Source organism: Lynx canadensis, chromosome E3, assembly GCF_007474595.2.
Source record: "Lynx canadensis isolate LIC74 chromosome E3, mLynCan4.pri.v2, whole genome shotgun sequence".
NCBI lineage: Eukaryota > Metazoa > Chordata > Mammalia > Carnivora > Felidae > Lynx > Lynx canadensis.
Genome location: NC_044318.1, coordinates 22136840 through 22150591, shown reverse-complemented (window position 1 = coordinate 22150591; position 13752 = coordinate 22136840). Strand labels below are relative to the sequence as shown.

General features: G+C 55.7%; 1 protein-coding gene across 6 annotated transcripts in view; it reads right to left on the bottom strand.

Moving 5' to 3' along the window:
• The window catches only part of KATNIP (katanin interacting protein), a 194177-nt gene that overhangs the window by 8355 nt on the left and 172070 nt on the right, over positions 1–13752 (bottom strand). For 5 of the 6 annotated variants that reach the window (XM_030301244.1, XM_030301248.1, XM_030301245.1 and 2 more), the window contains 4 exons: positions 9835–10012; positions 5206–5371; positions 1823–1980; positions 234–298 (listed from right to left, as the gene is read on the bottom strand). In XM_030301244.1, the coding sequence (XP_030157104.1) occupies positions 234–298; positions 1823–1980; positions 5206–5371; positions 9835–10012 (567 nt within the window). The remainder of the gene's footprint in view (positions 1–233; positions 299–1822; positions 1981–5205; positions 5372–9834; positions 10013–13752) is intronic. The other variant, XM_030301247.1, reaches the window with a different exon arrangement.

The following is a 13752-nucleotide window of genomic DNA, read 5'->3' as shown; positions in this document are numbered from 1 at the left end:
CCAGGGCGCGGCATCTGGAACTCGGGTGGCTGCCCCCGCCCCAGCAGCACCCAGTGAGCCCGCGGACCCGCCAACCCTCCCACGGTCCCCCGGGTTTCCCTGCGTGGGGCTCCAGCTCCTGGGCTGCGGCCTGCCGGGAACCCCAACGTTGCCAGAGGGGCCGAGCCCTCTCCTGGGGTTCCGGACAGGGCCCCTGAGGGCTTGGGACACGCAGACAGGTGGCGGGAGGATACAGCCGCAGGGCATCAGGGGTGCCTCGTAGTCCATGCTTGCCCGCTCCTGGCTTTGCGTGTTGAGCCTGAAAAAAACCCACAAAACAGCACCAGGAAGCAGGAGATTGCAACTACCCTGATCACTGGCCGCTTACTCCCCAGGTGACAGACTTTGAAGACGCTGTGGCCGGAGAGGGTTCCCCGATGTAGTGTGTGCCCACGTGGAGTCCTGTCCTACTCCGGGAGACTCAGTCACCTCCCAGGCGACTGCATGGACACTTCCTTCCCCAGGACAGCCCCTGGAGGCGGGTACTCTTACAGCCCTGGGGTGCGGGTGAGGAAACTGGCACACGGAGGAGTGAAGTCACTTGCTCAGGGCCACACAGCTGGCAGGCGGCCGAACTGGGATGTGACCTGAGGTTGGCCGGTTCCGGAGTCCACACTTAACCACCCAGCTCAGGGATGTACTCAGTAGGTGTCGGCCTGCCCTGATCCTCCCTCAAGCCCCGCCTCACTGCCTGTTCACGAACAAGGCGAGTCCACACTGTGCTGACAGCTGGGCCAGACCCAGGGTGGGGTGGAGTGCCCGGCTGGGACCGGCTACCCTAGGGGGTGGTCAGGGACCCGACGCCTGAGCCAAGAAGGAGGCAGCCGCACAGAGTCAGAACTGAACCCTGCAAGCAGAGGGGCAGCCAGAGCAAAGGTCCTGCGGCGGGAGAGCAACAAGGGGGCCGGGTTGTGGGGCGGGATGGGAGGCAGGCAGGGAGAGGAGGCCTGCGGAAGGTGGGGCGTACCCTGAAGGCTTTGGCTTTGTGATCCTGAGCACGTGGCTTCGATAGCAGGGGTCTCAGTTCCCACATCTGTAAAATGGGCATAATAATCCCCACCTCAAAGGGTGGGTGGAAGGATGAATACAAAGCATCAGAACAGAGCCGGCACTTGGAAGGGGCTGGGGCGTTTCTCCCGGTCCACAGCCAGTACCCTCCAGCCTTGCTGGTTTTCTTCAATTTCAAGGGCAATGTTATAATTAAGTGGCTGTTCCCAATGACCGGCCCAACAAGTGATCCCAGCCACAGCGGAGGGAAACTCATTTTGTTTTGTGAGCTTGGCCTCTGGCATTTGGACATCAGGGGGTTTGAATGAGTTAACTGAACGTGGCATTTACAAATTGTTACGGACTTAATGCAGCTGAGACCGGGGCCAAGAAATACCAGCGAACCCACAAAATGTTAGGCTCTCATTTTCTCTTTGAATCTTTCTAAACTGGGAACTGAGAAACAAGCGAGAGAGAGAAGGCCCTTCCCCAAATTGGCCGGCGGGCATTTCTGGAACGGAGGCAGGCTGGAACCTCTTTTCCCAGCAGGAAGTGCAACGAAGCATTTAAAATCTCTAGCACTCCAGACTGTGAGAAACCCAAACATCCCTAGACAAGGTGGGTACATCCCACAGGCTTCCGGAGAGGCTCGGCTGAGCTTTAGAAAACCGCCAAGTTGAAAAGCAACGCGTTTGATCATCGTTTCAAAACCTTTAGGTATAAACTTCAGAGCGATGCGGGGAGCCGGCAGCCCTGAGGACAGGGAGGGGACACTCCCGGGCCTTCCCCCACTCACCTCTGGGCCGGCTGGGGCAGCTGTCGAGCCTGGAGGTGGTCCACAAAGAGAATTTCTTGAGCGAAATCAAAGTGGCAGTTGCCCGGCCCCTTCCGGATGAGGAAGCCCTCTGGAGGGGAGATGCCCAGGCCGTCCAGGGAGATGTGGACGATTTTGGCCTAGCAAACAAAAGAAAGCCGCGTGCTCGTGTGCCGTGTGTGTGACGGACGGCCTTCACGGAGCCCCCACGCCGGACAAACAGCCCGGCCTGGCCTCCCTCTGAGGCCAGAAGCACCGGGCCGGGCCACTTTCTGGTGCCACCCCCACTCCGTGCCAGGTGCTGTGCTGGGCACTGGGCAGACGGCAGGGGACGAGGGTGGCCCACGAGTTGGGGTGGCGCCTGACCCGGCCCGGGTCCCCACCCACCTCACCCGCTGCAGAGCAGCACTGTGGTCACGGGCACTCAGGTGCCCCGACATCCGCCGTTAGCACCTCTGCGAGTGACTTAACCTCCCTATGCCTCAACTGCCTCTTCTGTTAAGTGGGCTCGATAATGAGTGAACTTGCGTAAAATACCCAGAATGCAGTGCCGGGAAAAAGCGATGCGAGTTGGCCTACCCTGATGCTTCTTCAAGCCCCGCCTCACAGACCACCACTTCTCCTACGCTGTCCCCAGGACAGAGCGAGCCCCTTCCTGATCTTCCTTCTCATGGCCCTTAGCTCGTTCTTTTTTTTTTTTTTTTTTTATGTGATGTTTATTTATTATTTTGAGAGAGAGAGAGAGTGTGAGCAGGGAAGGGGCAGGGGTGGGGGTAGGGACAGAGGATCTGAAGCAGGCTCTGTGCTGACAGCAGCAAGCCTGATGTGGGGCTTGAACTCACGAACCAAGAGATCATGGCCTGAGCTGAAGTCGGACGCTTAACCGACTGAGCCCCCCAGGCGCCCCCTTAGCTCATCCTTTTAGGACGTGTACTCCCTAACAGCGTCCTGAGCGGCTTCTGGGTCTCCCTCCGCGGCAGAGACCCTGGCGAGGCCCCTATACCTGCTTCAGGGCCTGGTGCATAAGCGGGCGCTTACCAGCTTGCTGAATGGGGTGCATTTGGGCCAACGTGTCCCCCGTTCTAGGACGGATTTCACCAGGATCTACCTGGTGAATCTCCAAGCCTGAAGGGCAGGGTCTGAGGTGGCTCGGGTCTGCTCCCCTTGGGCAGGGGGGTGCTGGGTGAGCAGAGAGGGGTAGTCGACCACACATTTTGGAATCAGGCCCGCTTGCGTCGTCCTGGTGAGGAACGTGGGCCCAACTGCGGACCAAACGGGGAGATTCTCACCTCCAGGGGACGCAGAGGGGCTGTGCGCAAAGAAAGGGGCCCTGCCCTGGGTCTCAGGGATAACTCATGTGCCCTGGGGGCCCTTCATCCCTTCGGCATTTAGGGAGCCCCCTCATGGCAGCCGGTCACAGGGCACGTAAGCAGGAAGAGTGTAGGGTAAATGGCTTCAGGTATGGCTGGATATGGGGACCCACGACTGTGACTGCAACTCCCCACTTCGCCTTGCTCCCGGCTGATTCAGACCCCGGCCCAGGGCTGGACCCGGACGTACTGTAACCCGTTGGTCACACGACTGGTCCAGGGACGTGGACCTAGACCAGAACGACCCGCATGACTCCCGGGGTTCTGCCGGCTCGCCTCCAAAGAGGGGTTCCTTCTTCAGCTGGGCTAGGAGCTGGCAGGAGGCTGGCGACAGAGCAGAGCAGAGGCCAGGAAGGCCCTGTCCCTCCTCCAGGGCCACCACCTCCACTAGGAGGTGTCCCTGACTTCCCCAGGCCTCTGTTTATTCCCTTGGATGGGACTTCTACTATCACCTCGTCTTACAGCCAAGGAAATTAGTTCAGAGAGGCTAAGCAATTCGCCTGAGGACACACTGCAGGGACCTTAAGCCCCATCCCCAGCGTGCAAGGCCTGGTTCTAACCACGTGCCAGGGGCCCGTAACCGGAGCGCCCAGAGGGCCTTGGGGGACACCGGCGGCCGAAGCATTTTCCTGGGGAGGGCATGGTTGCCATCACCCTGCCCTCTGGGATCTACCCTTTCAGATTGTGCCCCTCTCTCCAGTCCATGGTGGCCACTTGTCACCGGCATTGAGGCTGGTGGTCACGGCCAGGCCTGGGAAGCAGGGGCTCTGGGCCCAGCATTTCCAGGTGGCAAATCCGGGTCATGGAGGCTCGACAGGACAGACTGATTCACTCGAGGGAACGTAAAGGCCCAGAGGCACGAGTTGAGCCAGAAGAATGTTTTTTTAACGCCTATATATCTGACTTTTTAAACCCGCTGAAGCTGAGAGCGTGCTCAGGGAGCCGCCAGCGTGGCCTGGGAGGATTTGTGAACCGGGCGCTGCTCCAGAAGGCGAGCGCCTGAGGGCTGCGGACTCCACCGTGGCGACCCCCCCACGGTTCTGCCCCAGGGGCCCGCGGAAGTAACTCCGTGGCAGGTGCATGGTGGGGTGCCACACGTGGGGCTCACGGGACCCGAGGCCGAGGCCTGGCGTGGTCAACCTTCGTGTGGCAGAGGATGATGGGTACTCTCCCAAGGCAGGTAGCATCCGCCTCCTCACTTTATAGATGGGGAAACTGAGGCCCAGGGAAAGCAGGCCACTTGCAAAGATCACACAACTGGTTAGGGTCAGAGCTGGGTTTCAGACCGGGGGCTTGTGACTTTCGGGCCCTGACTGCGTTGCTGTATTTTCGGTGGCCTTCTCACCATCAGCTCTGTGTTGCAGTGGGAGGGGACAGACGTGTCACAGTCCATAGTCACAGGAGGACAGAAAAGCCCACACTGCAGCAGAGGCCCCTGCTTTTTCACACCCAGCAGGAGAACCCGGTGTGGAACCGGATTGTGAGCCCCAAGCCCAGCAGACGTGGACTGGGGGCTCCAGCTGTGTGACCCTGGATGCGTGAATGCACCGTCCTGAACCTCAGGACGTCCTGAACCTCTAATACCCTGGAAGATGGGGGGTACTGACACCAGCCTCCCAGAGGCTGGGGCGAGGGCCCCATGAAATGAACGGGTACAAAACCCTCAGCTCAGGGCCCGGCCCCCAACCCTCAATGAACCAGCAGGCCTCAGTCTACCATTACGGTTGGGTCCTGGGCCTGCTGGGAACCCCCGAGCCCCCAGAGGAAACAAAGTGTCCCGAGTCTGCCCTGGCCTCTTTAGCCCATATTTGCGCTTTGCAGAAGAAGCCAATGGCAGTGTGTTCTCTCCCTGGCTGTAACCCCCCCCCCCCGCCCCCAGCTCCATTTGGAAAGTTCTGGAAGATTTATGCTCCTCTCTGGCAGCCACACCAGCCATTCATCAAGGCGCCGTTTCCCTGACAGTGGACTGAGCTCGGCTGCTATTCCCCAGCTTACCCCGCGATAGGTGTCCTCGGGAGATTTATTGTAGTTCCAGAAGCGCAGGCCTGCGATGCTTTCGGCTCTGTCGAAGCGGATCGTGACCACGTGGTCCAGGCCCGGTGAGAAAGGGATCAGCCACATATGCTCATCCTCCATCGTGATGTTGGCTCCATCGATTAACCTGCAAATAGCGGGGAGAGCGGTGAGGTGGGGCTTGGCCGTGTCTTCTGGGAGAAATCAGAGGGGGGGTCTACATGTCCCCCCGCCCCCCAGCCTCCTGTACCCACTGCACCAACCTGGCTGTGCACAGTGATAACAGTCGGTGCTGTTAAAGGTGGGGCGAACCAGTCATCAAGGTTTTTTTCTTTTTAATCTTTTTTAACGTTTATTTATTTTTGAGAGTCAGGTCAGGGAGGAGGGGGAGAGAGAGCGAGAGAGCAGGAGACACAGCATCCAAAGCAGGCCCCAGGCTCTGAGCTGTCCGCACAGAGCCCGACGCGGGGCTTGAACCCACAAACCACGAGATCAGGACCTGAGTCAAAGTCGGACGCTTCACTGACTGAGCCGCTCAGGAGCCCTGCCACCAAGGTTTAAAATAAAAGGGGAGAATGTATCATGTCTCTGGACCCTTTAACTCAGGGATTCCATTTCTGGAACTGTTCTCCTCTAAGGAAATTTTGTTCAACCTGCCTGAAGGGCTATCTGCACGAAGATATTCATCATAGTGTTGTTTATTTACAAACCACAAAAAAACCCACACCACCACAAAAAAAAAACAACGACCACAAAAACCCTAAGAGGTCTCAAAACACAAAGGGTCACGTAAATCTGTACACTTGTTAAAACGATAATCGTGAGGATGATGCAGTGACGCGGAAGAGGCGGCCACGGGCACTGATTTTAATGCTGGACAGTGGGGACGGGGACCAGGAGAGATTATGCAGAAGTGAAGCACACATTTGTGTCAGGGGGATGGGAGGTGGATGCCTTTGTCTATTTTTCCAAACTTTTTGCGAAATGCTGTGGTGGCTCTATGGCACATTTTGAAATAATTTGATTCGTTCTTTCTTGGGCTGGGGAGAGACATACTAAGGCACCAGGGTGAACTTGGCAGCTCTCGGTGAGGGAAAAGCACAAGAAGGGGCCGACCTGTGGCCTGAGGAGGGAGCCCCTGGAGCCTTTATGTGCTTCCTGGCCACTATTCTGAATCAACTGGTTACCTTGCCCGGATTGTGCCCCCATCCCGGCCGGTTTCTCGTTTTCCTGCTCAGAACATCCTGCCTCATCATTCTCAACTTTGCCTGTGTTTGTCCCAGAGACCATCCTGCCTCTGACTGCCCTGGACAGCCCAGAACACCGCAGCCCAGACCCCAGGCTGTCATCCTGTGGCTCCGGCCTATGTCTGGCATTGCCACTGAGTGGCCTGGCCCCAGGAACGGGGGCCCAACTCTCAGCTTCTCGGGGAACCCTCTCTCCTCTCCCTCTTATATTCCTGGTGACTTCGAGGCTACTGCCCTGGGAGACATTCCTAGATTTTAAAATAAAATTTTATGTTTTCCTTTTACATTTTAAAGTTCTGGATTTGGAATAAATCTTACAATCTAAGTGTTCATCCAAGGAGGTAATGTTTCTTTTTTTCTCTAAAGGGCGGTTATTAAATTGATGGATGGCATGTCTTACAACCGCTGGCATCTTAAAACTGAGGAAATTCAGCAATTTCAAACGGAGGTGTTTGCGGAATTAGGCTGACCAGAGAACCTTCTGTTTCCTTCTAAAAGCAATTGCTCCTCTGTCCTAGAGATGGGGCTGCCTCCATAGCAAAACTGCTGCTTAATTCTGAAAGTAGAGAGAGTTGTTGAAGGGTTTACAGTTGACAGTGAAGGCAAGCCCCTACAGACCCCTTCAAGAATATCTAAATGATACTTCCCAGCTCTGTTCACAGAAACACCTAGAAACTGGTTTCTACAGAAACTGGTTCCACAGAAACCCAGTAGCAATGAGCATCTCTCGTGGCTAGATTATGGTCTCTAAATACCATTTCCCAATAGAAGGAACCAGAACTTCTTGGGGAAAATGGTCAATTCCACATCTGGGATCAGAAATATACAAGGGGAGTCTGGAATATCTTGTCACATCAGAAAGCAGGAAAGCTGTCACAGACTCCTATTTTTAAAAAAGGGTGCAGGGGGCACCTGGGTGGCTCAGGCGGTTGAGCATCCGACTTCAGCTCAGGTCATGATCTCGCGGCTTGTGAGTTCGAGCCCCACGTCGGGCTCTGTGCTGACAGCTGGGAGCCTGGAGCCTGCTTCGGATTCTGTGTACCCCCCTCTCTCTGCCCCTTCCCTGCTTGTGCTCTGTCTCTCAAGAAGAAATAAATGTTAACAAAACTTAAAAAAAAAAAAAAAAAAGGATCCAGGAGCTCTCAGTATCTAAGAGCACCAATAAGATAAAAACTGTAATAAATTGAAAACCTTCAAACACAGTCTGTGTAAGTTCATGATTTATGATCATCAGACACAAAGTTTTTTTTTTTTTTTAAGTAGACTTCACACCCAGCATGGAGCTCAATGTGGGGCTTGAACTCACGACCCTGAGATCAAGACCTGAGCCGAGATCAAGAGTCGGATGCTTAGCCAACTGAGCCACCTAGGTGCCCCCAAACACAAATGTTTTAGTATGCGAGAGAAACACCTTTTTATTCTGAAAGCTGAAAAATAAAGGGAAAGAACCAAGCATTCAGACTGCCTTTCCTATTTGACTTGTACCTCAGAGTAACCAAATCATTGAAGAAAAATTTCTCTTTATTGATGAGAAAAAGAATGATAGGATCGGTGGACCACCATCCTGCGCCCAAACCCCTAATATAGTAATGGGTGTGCCCACTGAGCATTGACCGCCAACGTCGCAAGAACCCTGACAAGCAGACATTCTATATGTCCTGAAGGGAATGCCCAGTGACATCGACACCCCCATGGTCACGTCTTGCCCCGGTGGTCAAACTTCAATCGGATGAGGCGTCTAGATCTAATGAACAATTTACAGGAAATACAGGGGCCTGAGGAACCGGTTAAACAACACCACAGAGATACAACCAGTAAAATCCTGACACTACGGTGGGGGGGGAGGGAAACCCTTTCTTTAACAGATAATTTCAAAGAAAAAGTGAAAAAAGATGGGAGGGAACCTAGAGGTTATAAGAGGCTTAAGAGACTCAACAGGGGCACCTGGGTGGCTCAGTTGGTTGTGTCCAACTTTGGCTCAGGTCATGGTCTCGTGGTTCATGAGTTTGAGCCCAAGTCAGGCTCTGTGCTGACAGCTCAGACCCGGAACCTGCTTCACATTCTGTGTCTCCCCCTCTCTCTGCCCTTCTCCAACTCGTGCTCTGTCTCTCTCTCTCAAAAAATCAACCAATCAATCAATCAATCAACATTTAAAAAGAAGAAAAGTGACATAACAAAGAATCACAATGTATGGACTTTATCTGGATCCCAAACCAACCAATCACAATGGGTGGAACTTATGGGGAATCTCAGAACAACCCGTCAGAATGTGTGGACCCTTACCTGGACCTCAATTCGAGAAACAAACTGTTAAGAAAGGAAGGTGAAGAGACTGTCAAGGGAAATAGGAACTTGCTAGATACCCTACTCATTGAGGGAATCGGTGTTAATTTGAATTTTGGGGGGTGTAATGGTGGTAGTGAGATGATGTTCTTCCTAAAGTCCTTATCGGTTAGAGCTACACGCCGAAGTATTTAGAGATGAAGTGCTCTCGGGCCTGGGGTTTGGGGTAACGCAAACTGAGGCGGGGGTGGTAGGCGGGTGGGCGTGGATGGACAAGCAGGGCCGGCCGTGGGCTGATCACTTTTGCAGCAGGAGCTGGGCTGGCGGGCTCCGAGCCTGAGCATGCGGGAGTCTGATCTGCCAAGATGCGGAGTGCCGCGTGGTTCGTGAGCAGGTGCTGACAGCAGGTGTGAGGGCCGCGGTTAAGGGGTCCCTTAAGACGAAGCAGGGGGGAGTCCTCTGGGCCAGACAGGGGGTGCGGGTGGGGTGTGGCAATCCCCTTCCCGCCCTCCGGCCATGGGATTTATTGTCCTCATGCTACTGATAAGGACACAGAGGCAGTGGAAGACAGTGGAACTTAGTGGTTAATTAAGTGCATGGATGTTGGTTTCCCCGGGGACCTCCATTCAGAGGACTGTGCCACTCAAAACTAGTCTGGGTGGGGACGCCTGGGTGGCTCAGTCAGTTAGGCGCCTGACTCCCCGTCTCTTGATTTCGGCTCAGGTCATGATATCATGGTTCATAAGATCAAGCCCTGCATCGGGCTCTGCGCCGATGATACGGAACCTGCTCGGGATTCTCTCTTTCTCGCTCCCCCCCCCTCTCAAAATAAATAAGGAAACCTCAAAAAATACAGTAAAATAAACTGGGAAGACCCACACCTCACGGGGTGGCAGGAAGGTGGAAGAGGGAACGCTATTTGATGTCTGAATCTGGAGTCTGAGAGACACAACGGATCCCCACCAGCTCCACGTCTGAGCGTGAGCAACCCCGCCTCTCGGGGGCCGAAAGTGGTCCACTGCTCGTGGTCGGAGGGGATTGCTCTGGAAGTCGCCGCAGGCGGCTTCTTACGGACACTTACTTGTCCAGGGTCCGGGAGTCATCGGCATACTCAGGAAGGTCGTTCAGGTCCCTGGGGGAGGCAGAGATCTGGTGCAGGCTGATGGGCAGCGCCTGGCCGTCCTTGCCCACCACTTCCAGGCCTGTGAGCCCCAGGTAGTGCGGGTCCCCCCAGGAGGCAGTGAAGTTCAGCTGAAGGCCTGTAACAGGAGGAAAGTCAGCCCATGAACGCCAAACATTCCGGAGGAGGCTCCCAGACGGAGACGGGAAAAGGGATGACCTTCAGCCTCTGTTCTACCGCCTTGAAAACCCAGACTCAGATGAAAGGGCCTTCAGGGTGGGCTCTCCACCTTTCCTCTTAGTGGCCCTCAGGCCTGGGACACCGCTGATGTTCTGGAAGCGTCTGCAGGATGACTGGACCAGTGTCGTGTAAACCCTCACATAGCCCTGGAACCTTTCTCCACTCGTCCATCACGTTGCCTAACACCGTAGCGGGGCTTCCCGCCAGAGTGATGCTTGGCCAACAGGCCTCGTCCATCTGGCTTCTACCTACTTGTCTAACCTCCTCTTACAACAGGGAGCTGGGCTCCACCCAGACTGTCCGTCACTCACATTTCCATTCCTGTCTCCTGTCACAGGGCCTTTGCACATGCTGCTATTGCTGTCTGGAGCTCACATAGCCTAGTCAACGGGTGCGCATCCTTCAGATCCCAACTCACTTCAGAAGCCCGCCTGACCCCGTCAAACCTCCATCCGCAGCCTGCCTTGTCACTGTGAATTTCCATTTCCCTGCCCTGGCCACCACTGTGATCTTGTGACCGTTTGGTAAACATCCGTTTGCCCTGCCGGAGGGTTAACTCTCGGGGTGAGCCACGACCCACGATGACACCTCCGTCCTTTCACCCCTGCCTCACCCGGACTCCATCAGAGACCCTTTGGACGTGACCTTCTGGGGTCCTGGGGCAATACGGCCCAGGTGAGTCACCCGTTTGCCCCAATAGCTCAAATCGAACGAATCCTGACCAAGGTCAGGCCCCAACAGGTATGTGGCTGGAGCTTTTCTCTCCTAACTGGTCTCCCGTTAGAGCGGGGCCAAGCCCCGTGAACTCCCTACCCTGGAAGGACGTGGAGCCTCTTTTGGTGCCCTTCTGGGGAGGCCGCGTTCAGAGGGTTCACACTCTTCTGCAGCTTTGACAGGACGCCCGCGCTGTGGTGCTGGGGGAAGGCCGCCTGGACGTCCCGTCCAGCTCAGCTCAGGTGCGGAGGCGGAAGCCCGGGGAGTCCGCAGGACACGCTGGGAAGTGGGGCCAGGCCACGCGGTCTCCCCGGAGCCCCGCTCCCTCTCCTACCCGCCTGTCATTTCCAACATACGCGCTGCAACTCGGCCTCAGATCCCGCCTGCTCTCCACGGTGCCGAGGCAGCCCCGGGGCATCTTGGCGGCAGACGGCAAAGCCGGGTGACCTGCATGGTAACGGGCACGTCCTAGCTTCTCACGGCACCGACGGCGTGCACCGTGAGCACAGACCCTTTGCCACGAGACTTGGCTGCTCCTCCCGTGCCAAAGCGGGGGTCTATCTCTGCACGGCTCGAGTCTGGGTCATGTGACCTGCCGTGGCCAGCGGGGGCACATAAAGCACACGTGTGCACTGGGGCTTATCCCTTGGGCGTCCTGCCGCGTGGAGGAGCCGGGCCGACCCAGTCTCCCTGCCCCTCCAGCCAACAGCCTCCCAGCTGCCGGACGTGTGAGCGAAGACGCCCTAGACCATTCGGCCGCCGGCCCATCTGCCGGCTGACCAGCAGGCCCAGGAGAGGCCGGCCGAGCCAGCCCACGGGAAGACTGCCCAGCCAGGCCACGGAATTATGAGCCCCTCACGGATAAACAGGGGTCGCGCGAAAGCCACCGAAGTCTCGGTTGGTTTGTTCCGCAGCAAAAGCTAATCGATGCGCTCCTTTGCATCGCGAGCCTGTGCTCAAATGTCATCTCCTCAGAGAGGCCTCCCCCGACCACACGAGCTCCAGAGGCGCCCCCATCACTCTCCGCTTTGTTTTCCGCCACGGCGCTTGCTGCCTGACCGCGTGGTCTACATCTGTTTGCTTATGTGTTTTCTCGTCTGCCCCACTCGGATGGAAGCTCCCTGAGGGGAGGAGCCCTGTTGGTTGTGTTCCCTGTTGTGTCCCCAGAGCCTAGAACAGTATCTGGAAAACAGATAAGGCCAACAGAGTTTTCTGTGTCACTTTTTAAATACCTGCAGGGAAATGAATCAGTGTAAACCCATCGCCTGCCACCAAATTCACAGTTAAGGGTAAATGAATATTTATTGATCATCTGCTATGTGCAAAGCCCTGCCCTTGGACTTGGGGGTCCAGGGGTCACATCTCTCTAGAAGCTTCCGTTGCGGTGAAGACAGACAAGAAGCACGTGACAGACAGACAAATACGGTACTTCCACAGAGCTATGAGTACCGTGAGGGAAATAAGACATGGCTGGGGAATGACCTCTCTGAGGTAGTGACAGTGGGGCTGAGGCCCGGGGGAGGAGTGGGAGGCCGCCATTCTTCAGCATTTCTGGAAGAATATTCTAAGCTGAGAGGACAGCAAGGGCACGGGCTCTGGGACGGGAGCCAATGTGATCTGTGGTTAGGACCAAGTGACCGAGGGGGGCGGTGGAGGAAAAGGAGGTCAGAAGGTGGGGCAGGGGCTGGCTCACGTCCTGAAGTCTGGATTTTCTTCTCCCTGAGACGAGAAGCCACTGGAGGGATGGACTTGGAATTTTTTTTTTTAATGTGTATTTATTCTTGAGAGACAGAGAGAGACAGAGTGCAAGCGGGGGAGGGGCAGAGAGAGAGGGAGGCACAGAATCTGAAGCAGGTTCATGGGTCCAAACTGTCAGCACAGAGCCCGACGCGGGGCTTGAACTCCTGGACTGTGAGAGTATGACCCAAGCCGGGGTCAGACACTTGAGCCACCCAGGCCCACTTGTGCTCCCAAGAGGCAGTGTGCACGGAGGTGGATGTGGATGAGGGGATCACCGTGAGACAGAAATGCCACCTGCCCCCAGGGAAGCAAGACAGGGCTCCCCAGCCTCTCCCCGGACGCCCCTTGGCTTGCCTGGCACGAGGTACTACTCGGACATCTAATTTGGGGTTGCTCCAAAGGCGCCCGCGCTCCTGTTTGAGCTAATATTCACGCTCCACATTCATTTTCCTCTGGTGTATCAATTAGTATTTATATAAATGGAAATTAATTTTGTTATTTCTCTCCCACATTTCAACTCTCTCAGCTACTTTCCTATTCATCACTGCTGATATTTGCAAAACGCCCCAAATTAGTGTCATCTGCAAATTAGCAAGTCATATATCCCCTTTCAAAACATTAATAGGATTGGCCATATTTACCAACCCCAGCGCACCCCCCCGGGTCACGTTATCAAAGCTCTCTCCACTTGCGCAGGCTGGCGGAGTGGGTTTAGGATTTTAGAGACAGCAGGGGAAACAAAAACGTTCGGGGAAGAGAGACGCAGAAATTGCAGGGCTCCGAGAGGGCAGAGGATGCTTGGTCAGGACGCTCTTCTCCCGACCAAGTAGAGAAGCAGGAAAATCACACTTTCCCTACAGCAAGAAGGGCTCGGAGCTCTACTCTGGGGCAAAACTCTCAGAGGCACTGAAATCACATTTCCAAGAAAGGTCAGAAGCTGGTTGGGCAGGAAGGACATTTACAGACAGCATCTTCGGGGAAATCATCAGATGAAGGGGACAGTGGCTGCTTCTGGCCAGCCTTCCTTCCTTCCTTTTCTGGCTTTGGCATTCTGACCTCTCCTAGAACACTGGGGGGCTGACCCCTCACCTCTGGCTTCAGGGATGCGCCTCTGACCCAGGCTGCACGGAGTTTTCCATCCCACACCCCGACTCCCTCCCCGCTGTGGTGAGCCCCGGTCATTGG